General features: G+C 50.6%; 1 protein-coding gene across 1 annotated transcript; it reads left to right on the plus strand.

The window, feature by feature from the left end:
- The first annotated feature begins 359 nt into the window (after positions 1–359).
- Positions 360–1,233, plus strand: LOC109746643 (FCS-Like Zinc finger 2-like). The gene has a single exon (XM_020305757.4). The coding sequence runs from the start codon at positions 600–602 to the stop codon at positions 888–890; it is 291 nt and encodes a 96-aa protein (XP_020161346.1). The 5' UTR covers positions 360–599; the 3' UTR covers positions 891–1,233.
- The last annotated feature ends 9,791 nt before the right edge of the window (positions 1,234–11,024 follow it).

The raw sequence follows: 11,024 nt of genomic DNA on the forward strand, positions 1-11,024 counted from the left end.
CGCTATGACCAGCCTAACTGAAGGAGGGGAATCAGAATTATTTTCTATTTCTTTCTTTCCTTCATCTCGTGTTTGTTCAAAATATCACATACTCCAGTACAGTGCACGATAGGCATTGGTATCCATTATTAGCCATGTGGGGCATTCACAAAATATCACAACTTATCAGCGCTAGTTTAAGCAAAAAGCCTGGCGCGCTAATTATCAGCGCTAGTTTAAGCAAAGTACAGCCGGAAGATATTTCAAGTATTTTTGAGAGTTTTCAAATACAGCTACATTTCTAGCCTTCACAAAATATCACAACTTACATCGACAGGGACGTTCCAGAGCGATGTTTCCTTTCATTGTTCGGGACCTGGTCGACCTCGCCCGGACAAACCACGATTGCCGTCGTTTTCCTCTCGGTGGTATTCCGACGCCCTTGCCGTGTTCATCACCACGCACCATATTCCATATATACCTGAGCCTTCCCCTCCTTTCTTCACACAACTCGCTCGCTCTCCTCTTCCTCCCTCTCCTCGCAGCAGCAGCAAGCAAGTGCACCACCAAGCTAAGCTCTGCTCAGCATTTCACTCCAAAATCACCTACACACACATACCATGGTGGCATCGGTGGCCTGCTCCTTCTTCTTCGACGACGAGCTGCTCGGCGAGCACCGCACGGCGGCGATGGACGCATGCTCGCTCTGCGCCAAGCCGCTGGCGCGCGACAGCGACGTCTTCATGTACAGAGGAGACACGCCCTACTGCAGCGAGGAGTGCCGCCACGAGCAGATGCACCTCGACGCCGTCTGCGCCAAACAGGCCGCCCGGAGGCAGCAGAGATTCTCGGCGGAGACGGAGTCCCACCGTGGGCAGCGGCAGTCCAGGAAGGTGTCCGTCGCGAGCTAAGCGGCCGGCCTGACCGGCGAAAGTTTTGTTTGAATCGACAAGATCTGAATTCTGAAGAAACAACATCTGTATTCTGAAGAACCATCGATGTCTCCGTCTCACCGGCCGGCGCCCTAGCCTGGACCGGTGGAGGCACCAGATGCAGCTTGCCGCCGCCTACGGAAGGCAAGGCAGGGCAGCCGGCAGCAGCATGACGCGGCACGAAGAATAGGTGCCTGTAGATTCCCCTATGTCCATGCCAAGCTAATTAGAGCATCTACGTGAATTGATTTGCTTCGAAACGAAATACAAAAGGCCATGGATCTGAAGAAAGCAATCAAACATGATTCATAGTATTTCGTTACTTCCTTTGTCTCAAAATGAGTGCCATTGATTTAGTATATTTTTATACTAATTTGTATTCCCTCAGTTCTAAAATATAGCGCGTCCTTGGTTTCCGCGTTTTAATTTTGATCATAAATTTAACCAACAAGACTAACTGCGCCGGAAGCAAAAATTATACTAATGAATTCGTATTCGAAAAAAGTTTTCAATTATATAATTTTTTATCCCGCCGCAGTCTCTTGTTAGTTAAATTTATGGTCAAAATTGAATTTTGAAAAGCGCGGACGCACTATATTTTGGAACTATTAAATAAGGGACACTTAGTTTCAGACAAGGAGTATTTGGGTCCTCTTGTGCGTCCCTCTCTTGTTTAGTTTCCCTTCAATGACTCGATCCTGTTTGGATTTGGGTACCACATGCTAGGGACACTTTGCAAGAGCACTGTCAGGGGAAAAACATAATGGCCCGACCTACGAATTATCTTGCCCCTAAATTTTGTTATGCTTTTGGGATTATCGTCTCTAGTGTTTCTAGTGACATGGCAATATGATTTTAGCAGGGAATTTATCCAGATAATGTTATGATATTTTGCTAAATCTGAATCTTGTGCGATTATCTACTCCATGTGTTCACATTTTGTTCTCAAGAACACCTCAAAGAGGGTAGAGGGTTCCTGCATTTTATTAAGAAGAAGAGAATTGTCTGGTCAATCACGGATAACCGGGCAAAACCCCGATACAAGGCACAATTTAAGGAGGAAAAACCGGCAACTCCTCCTCCCCCCCCCCCCCCCCCCCCCCGCCACACACACCTGCACGCACCTCTAGATTGATTAAGGGACAACCATGCAAACACCCCAACCACATGATTGATTAAGGGACAACCATGCAAAAAAAAGACCATGCGTTTGGTTAAGGGACAACCGTGCAAAAACCGCACGGCTGGACCGGTGAACTAGCCATCCTTGCGGCATGAGGTTGCCACCGATGCCATGCAGAGTCGCGGGTCTACCTCATAGAGCCGGCGTTGCATGGCCGCCCGAGGTCGCCTCCTTGGCTAACATCCACCACCCGGAACCGCCACTCCGGCATCCACCGCCCTGAACACAAGGCAACCCTGCACAACTACCGAAAACTTGCCGCCCCGTATTGGCCAAAGTTTCCAAGGCGGCGCCTCCAACAAGGTGACGACATGGGTGTTGTCGTCGCCCGTTCTGACATTTATTGGGTTTTCACTTAGAGATCACATGACACTTGTGTCGGCTAAGGTAGCTCCTCGATGATGCCTTCAGAAAGGAATGTGATGCCCGAGGATGTCATCGTAATTGGCATAGACCAAGCAAGTGCAAGACATTCGCCGAGAGAACCTTCACCACCGCTGAGCCACACAAGGGAGCCCGGGGCGTAAGGACGCAGCAAGATGAGCAAGGAGCATTATCTCGACCACTAAAACCACCTACATGTCGCAGTGGCAACGGCACCTCACGCCACCACACCTATGAACCGCCGATTTGAGGACGCCGCCCCGGCTTCCTCAAGCCCCAACCTCTGCTCCGGCGCACACACAGAAGGAATAGACGGAGATAGCACCGCCACAGAGGCCAAGACCCATCTCCACGACCACTAGAGCACACCCGCCTAAGGGGCGTCGCCGCGCCGCCATCCAAACATGTAGCTCCCTGCCACCACCGTAGCTCCACAAGCCAAGGGGGGAGCCCCTATCCCACAAGTGTGCCCTATCGTCGCCACAACCCTGCTAGATGAGCACAATCGAGTGCTGAGGGAGTCCTGGACTAAGGGGTCCTCGGGCGTCCGGCCTGTTAGCCATGGGGCGGACTGATGGCCTGCGAAGATACAAAGACTGAAGACTGCACCCGTGTCCGGATGGGACTCTCCTTGGCGTGGAAGGCAAGCTGGCGATCAAATATGTAGATTCCTTTCTCTCTAACCGACCTTGTGTAACCCTAGATCGTCCCAGTGTCTATATAAACCGGAGGACTTAGTCCGGAGTTGAGAGACTCATTACCATAGTCATACAGGCTAGACTTCTAGGGTTTCGCCATTACGATCTCGTGGTAGATCAACTCTTGTAATACTCATATTTATCAAGATCAATAAGCAGGAAGTAGGGTAATAAGCAGGAAGTAGGGTATTACCTCCATAGAGAGGGCCCGAACCTGGGTAAACATTGTGTCCCCTGCCTCCCGTTACCATAATCCTTAGACGCACAGTTCGGGACCCCCTACCCAAGATCCGCCGCTTTTGACACCGACATTGGTGCTTTCATTGAGAGTTCCACTGTACCGTCCCCAAAAGGTTTGATGGCCCCTCCAATCATCGACAACGATGCTGTCCAAGGGGAGACCTTCCTCCCCGGGCAGATCTTCGTGTTCGGCGGCTTCGCACTGCGGGCCAACTCGCTTGGCCATCTGGAGCAGATCGATAGCTACGCCCCTGGCCATCGGGTCAGATTTGGGAGCTTGAACTACGTCACGGATGTCCGTGGAGACTTGATCTTCAACGGATTGGAGACCGCAGCAGTCGCTCCCCATCGCCACGATGAACATGACTTGGATCTGTCATCGGGCCATGCCCAGGAAATTGCACCTATAACTGCTCTGGCCTTAGATCCGGAGCAGATCGCGTCATCCGAGGACGGGAAGCTCAACCCCGCCACGGAAGCCGCAGATTCTATGGCGTTGGAGCCGCACACAGATCTAACCTCGCATGATGTCTGTGTCTCCGGAACCTTGGACTCGCTTCCGGCTACAAGTTCCGAACAGTGTGCATCCGCGTATGACGGGCAGGATCGGTTATCGATCGCCGAATTCAACGTCGCGGACATCTTCAGGCACTCGCCTTTAGGCGACGTGCTCAACTCATTGAAAAACCTATCCCTAGCAGGGGACTCTCAGCCGAATTATATCCGGTTCGAACTAGAGGCTGATGACGGGGAATTTCGTTTCCCACCCACCACCCACTTCATAGCCACTGTCGAGGACCTAACTGACACGCTTGACTACGACTCCGAAGACATCGACGGTATGGACGACGATGCCGGAGAAGAGAAGGCCCAAAACCCGCCGTTCACAGGACGATGGACGGCCACTTCCTCATATGACGTATACATGGTGGATGCACCAAAAGATAATAGCGGCGACGACAAGGAGAACCCAGCGAAGGATGACCCTCCTAAGACACAACCAAAGCGCCGGCGTCAGCGGCGCCGCTCTAAGTCGCGCTGCAGCAAGGACAGCAACACCGGCACAGGAGACGATAACACTCCAGATGGTGCCGAAGACACAGAAGACCCCGATGAGCATACTGCCGAACAAGACAATCGGGAAGATGGGCAAGTTAGCCCTTATAAACAGGCCATAGACGAAGATTCAGAGGACGGTAGTTATCATCCGCTCTCCGAGGAGGAGGTGAGCCTCGGCAACGAGGATTTTATTGTTCCGGAGGAACCTCTCGACCAGGAGCGCTTCAAGCGCCAGCTAATAGCCACTGCAAGGAGCCTGAAAAAGAAGCAGCAGCAGCTTCAAGCTGATCAAGATCTGCTCAATGACAGATGGACTGATGTCCTAGCAGCCGAAGAATACGGCCTTAAGCGCCCAGCCAAAAGTTACCTGAAGCGCAAATTGCTGCCCCAGTTCGATGACGAGGCGCTGGAGCACGTACCATCATCGCGCAATGCGGCCGACCGACCACCACGCGGTCGGGATAAAACGGCAACTCAAGCCAAACACCAGACTGCCCCACCTCGCCGTAAAGGCAGGGATAAAACAGCTCGGGGTTACACATATGACCTTCGGCAAGACCTGGACAGTAGGTCAGGGCATACAAGATCGATCTATAGATCGCGAGGACGTGCCTCGACACGCGATGACGGCTACCTATTCGGACGTGACAAACCTAGTCACGCCCAGGCCGAAAACCGCAGACGGACTCCATCGGAGCTACGTCGTGATGCGGCCCGATATAGAGGCGCCGCACATCCTCTTTGCTTCACTGACGAAGTAATGGATCATGAGTTTCCAGAAGGGTTTAAACCCGTAAATATTGAATCATACGATGGAACAACTGATCCCGCGGTGTGGATCGAGGATTTTATTCTCCACATCCATATGGCCCGCAGGGATGACCTTCACGCCATCAAATACCTCCCACTCAAACTCAAAGGGCCAGCTCGACACTGGTTAAATAGCCTGCCTGAAAATTCTATTGGTAGCTATGAGGACTTGGAAGAAGCCTTTCTTGACAACTTCCAAGGTACATATGTCCGGCCATCAGATGCTGATGACTTAACTCACATAGTTCAACACCCTGGGGAGTCAGCCAGGAAATTCTGGACCAGGTTCCTAACTAAAAAGAACCAGATCGTCGACTATCCGGATGCCGAAGCCCTAGTGGCCTTTAAACATAGCATCCGGGATGAATGGCTCGCACGCCACCTCGGCAAGGAAAAGCCAAAATCTATGGCAGCCCTCACGACACTCATGACCCGCTTTTGTGCGGGTGAGGACAGTTGGCTGGCTCGCAGCAAAAACACGGCCAGCGATGCAAGCCCCTCCGAGGTCAAAAACAGCAACGGCAAGCTCCGACGCAGCAGACACAAACGCCGAAGTAATAGTGACAACACCGATGACACTACTGTCAATGCCGGATTCAGCGGCTGCAAGTCCGGTCAGCGGAAGAAGCCGTATAAAAGAACCAATCAGGGACCATCCAGCTTGGACCGCATACTCGACCGTCCGTGCCAAATCCATGGCACCCCAGACAAACCAGCCAACCATACCAATAGAGACTGCTGGGTTTTTAAACAGGCCGGCAAGCTAAATGCCGAGAACAAGGAAAAGGGATCGCAAAGCGAGGATGACGACGAGGAGCCCCGGCAGCCGCACACAGGGGGACAGAAGAAGTTTCCCCCCAAGTCAAAACGGTGAACATGATATATGCCACACACATACCCAAAAGGAAGCGCAAGCGCGCACTCAGGGACGTCTATGCGATAGAGCCAGTCGCCCCAAAATTCAATCCATGGTCGTCCTGCCCGATCACCTTCGATCGCCGGGATCATCCGACCAGTATCTGTCATGGCGGTTCAGCCGCACTGGTCCTCGACCCAATCATCGATGGATTTCACCTGACGCGCATCCTCATGGACGGTGGTAGCAGCCTCAATCTGCTCTATTAGGACAAAGTGCGCAAAATGGGCATTAATCCATCACGGATCAAACCCACAAATACTACCTTCAAAGGAGTTATACCAGGTGTAGAGGCCCGTTGTACGGGCTCAATCACACTAGAGGTTGTCTTTGGATCTCCGGACAACTTCCGAAGCGAGGAGTTAATCTTCGATATCGTCCCCTTCCGCAGCGGCTATCACGCGCTGCTCGGACGGACCGCATTTGCTCGATTCAATGCGGTGGCTCATTATGCTTATCTCAAGCTCAAGTTGCCCGGGCCATGGGGCGTCATAACAGTCAATGGAAACACGGAATGTTCCCTCCGTACCGAGGAACACACCGCGGCCTTAGCAGCAGAAGTACAGAGCGGCCTTTCCAAGCAGAACCTCGGTTCGGCGGCTAAGCTCCCGGACACTGTCAAGAGTGTCCGGACTATTCCGCAACATGACAGCTCGGCTCGTCAAGAGCTCGATTAGCAATTCGGCCTCCGTCCCGGCCCCAATGACGTGGCGGCATTAGTACCGCGCGTACATAACTACGCACTCAAAATACCATGGGCATAGACGGAGGCATATCTACCTTGTGATCCATAGTACGGCTCGGCCGCTCCCGGACACATATACTTTCATTGTTTCCTTTTCCCCTTTTCAGGTTACTTTTCGACAGATCTTCCCTGATGGCTAGATCACCGGTCCTCTCGAAGGACAAACACACCAAGATGGCAAGAATCACAAGCGTACAGGGGAATTTCAAGGTGGTTTCGTTAACAATCACTCTACCTGTTTTCCAGGACCCACATGCAGATCTTCCTTGGTTTTTGGCATGTTAAATAGCCTGTTGCTTATCGCACTATTTGTATCAATGCGCTTTAACGTATTAATAAAATTGCAATGAAAACAGTTCGCGGCCCTAGCTCATTACCTATGCTAGTTTTCTATTTTTCTTTATTCTTTGTTAATAAACCTATCAAGTAGCACTCGTACACTTTGGTACGTTTCCATTCGCCAGGGGCTTCATAGCGCCCCACACCACGGCAACGAAGTCCGAACACTCTTTTACAGTACAGTTTGGCACCCCCAATTTAGCATTATATGCATTGGCTCTGAATCATGTCTTTGGTCAATAGTTGGGTTACCCGGCTCCTGTGCTTGCTACCTTACATTTCGCTATATCGGCTAAGGTAGTAAAGGGAGAACTACTGCGATTGTGCCCTGGTTTACCCGATGGAGCACCTCAGTAGAGAAAGCCGAAAACTGATTGTCATGATGCGGCGAGAGCCAGTCAGCTCTTCGGAGGTCTCAAATCGTTGGAGATTTTTTGCGCATTACACGAGGGATCGGTACTTACCCGATCAGGAGCAGCATCCTAGTTCGGATACTAGGGGCTGCGCCCATATTTTTCTTGTCAAACTCCTATGGCTACGTGAGGGTGTTCAAGCCGCATAGCCTGATTGCCTGGCTCGTTGCGCTAAACACCTCCTTCAAGGACCATACAATTGGATCAAGAGTGTTTAGATTCCATCCCGAACACCCCCGTACTACCTACGTGGGGGCAGAAGCCGACGACTGGCCAACTCTCAGATTTCATACAACACGGCCGCACAGGAGGTAGATTTAAAAAACATAACAAAATTTATATTACATAAACAACTTTGCTCCATCATACAAGTAAGAGACAACATGAACATATTTCATTCAAAAATAATGTCTTGCGCACATTGTGTCGCCACAATGCGAGCTCCTTCCAGGACACTATCAAAATACAGCTCGGGCTTGCGGTGCTCCTTGCCCTCAGGCGGCCCCTCGGTCACAAGCTTGACGGCGTCCATCTTCGCCCACCAGACCTTGACATAGGCGAAGGCCAGGCGCGCACCCTCGATGCAGACCGACCGCTTGACGACGTCCAGCCGAGGACAGGCATTCACCAGCCGCTTCACGAGGACAAAGTAGCTGTTGGGTATGGCTTCGGCAGGCCACAACCGGATTATCAAATCCTTCAGGGCCAGTTCGGCCACCCTATGCAGCTCGACCAGCTGTTTGAGCTGATCGATGAAGGGCACTGGATGTTCTGGCGCAAGGTACTGCGACCAAAATAGCTTCTCTGTTGAGCTCCCTTCTTCGGCTCGGAAGAACGCCGCAGCGTCTGACACGCTACGCGGCAGGTCCGCAAACGCCCCTGGGGAACTCCGAATTCGGGTTAGTAAGAAATACCTCTTCTTCACATACTTGCTTTGCATACTAAACGCCTTACCCGCTGCAATCTTCCTGGCCTCCTGGATCTCCTGGAGGGCGCCCTGGGCTTCAACCCGGGCCTCTTCTGCGACTTGGCGAATTCGGTGTCTCGAGCCGAAACATCACCCTCCAAGGTCTCGCATTTTTTAACAGCATCCTGGAGCTCATGCCGAACCTCGTTAAGTCTGGCCTTGAGCTTCGTACGGGCAGCTTGCTCCTTAACGGCTTTTCCCTCGGCTTCGGCCAAGGCCTTTTTAAGGGCCTCGACCTCGGTCGTCGCTCCTGCACACATCATGACTTTGCGGTCAATACAACTCATTTATTCTTTTTGATTATATAGCAAGTCATTACATACCTTGCTGATTTTCCTGCTGCTTCCTCGCTTGGCCAAGCTCCTCCTCGACCCGCTCAAGTTTCTGCTTTAGTCCGGAGACTTCGGCAGTGTGTGAGGTCGCGGCTAGCAACGACGCCTGCTAAGTCACATAAGACATATTTAGTTAGTTTCTTACGAGATTATTGATCCTCTATCCGCCTTTTTCTTTCCGAACACCGGATAATGTCTCAGGGGCTACTGTCTATATTGCGACTTCTTCTTTCGCACCACTTACCTCAAAACCGGTCAGCAGATTGCTGCAGGCTTCGGTCAGCCCGCTCTTGACGGACTGAACCTTCTCAATGACCGTACCCATAAGGATACGGTGTTCATCCACAATGGAAGCGCCTCGTAGCGCTTCCAGCAGATTATCCGGTGCCTTTGGTTGGACAGAGGTCACTGATAACCCACAAGTATAGGGGATCAACTGTAGCCTCTTTCGATAAGTAAGAGTGTCGAACCCAATGAGGAGCTAAAGGTAGAAAAAATATTCCCTCAAGTTCTATCGACCACCGATACAACTCTATGTACGCTTAACGTTGGCTTTACCTAGAACAAGGATGAAACTAGAAGTACTATGTTGGTGTTTTCGGATAGGTTTGCAAGAATATAAAGAGCACGTAAATAAACACTAGGGGCTGTTTAGATAAAGACACAATAAAGTTAGTATAGTGAGTGTGGAAAAGTGGTGGTAGGAGTTGCGAAATTGTCCCTAAGCAATTGACTACTTTACTAGACCGATACCAAGTTTTATGTGGGAGAGGCCACTGCTAGCATGTCATCCCTGACTTGGAATTCTATGCACTTATGATTGGAACTATTAGCAAGCATCCGCAACTACTAACGTTCATTAAGGTAAAATCAAACCATAGCATTAAGATATATTGGTCCCCCTTCAATCCCATATGCATCAATTTCTATGCTAGGTTGAAACTTCTGTCACTCTTGCCCTCCAATACATAGTCCTATCAACATACAACTAACCCTATGGTGTGATCCACGCGCGCGCTCATATGATGGGCACCGAAGGACAGCAACATAACCACAAGCAAATTAAACCAATCATAGCAATTCACCAATTACCGATAGGACAACGAAAATCTACTCAGACATCATAGGATGGCAACACATCATTGGATAATAATATGAAGCATAAAGCACCATGTTCAAGTAGAGGGTACAGCGGGTTGCGGGAGTGGACCGCTGAATATAGATGGGGGAAGGTGATGGAGATGTTGGTGAAGATGACGGAGGTGTTGGTGAAGATCGCGGTGATGATGATGGCCCCGACGGCGTTCCGGCGCCACCGGAAGAGAGGGGGAGAGAGCCCTCCTTCTTCTTCTTCCTTGACCTTCTCCCTAGGTGGGAGAAGGGTTTCCCCTCTGGTCCTTGGCTTCCATGGCATGGGAGGGGCGAGAGCCCCTCCGAGATTGGATCTGTCTCTTTGTCTCTCTCTGTTTCTGCGTTCTGGATTCTGCCCTTTCACCGTTTCTTTTATAACCGGAGATCCGTAACTCCGATTGGATTGAAATTTGAACACGATTTTTATCCGGATATTAGCTTTCTTGCGGCGAAAGAAGGGCAACAACCGCCTTACAGGGTGTCCGCGAGGGTCTGAGGCTCCCCCCTGCCTCATGGCCCCCTCGCGCATCGTCTCGCGATGATTCCACTTCCCAAAAATCAGATATATTCCAAAAAATCTCCGTCAGTTTTTATTCCGTTTGGACTCCGTTTGATATGGATTTTCTGCGAAACAAAAAACATGCAACAAACAGGAACTGGCACTGTGTGACGCCCGGATAATCAAGCTACAGTAAACCTCTGCTAATGGTGCCACGTCACCTCGGTTACTGTTGATAAACTCGAGTTAGTTCAAAAACGGTTCAAGTTAAAATTTAAAATATAGGCCAACAATAAAAGTTTTCAAATAATGAAAACTAAACTAAAAGCTAAAAACTAAATTGTTCAAAATTTAGAAAATAAATCATGGGTGATTGTGGTGGAGAAACCACATTGTA

The sequence above is a fragment of the Aegilops tauschii genome, chromosome 2 (assembly GCF_002575655.3).
Source record: "Aegilops tauschii subsp. strangulata cultivar AL8/78 chromosome 2, Aet v6.0, whole genome shotgun sequence".
Classification (NCBI taxonomy): domain Eukaryota; kingdom Viridiplantae; phylum Streptophyta; class Magnoliopsida; order Poales; family Poaceae; genus Aegilops; species Aegilops tauschii.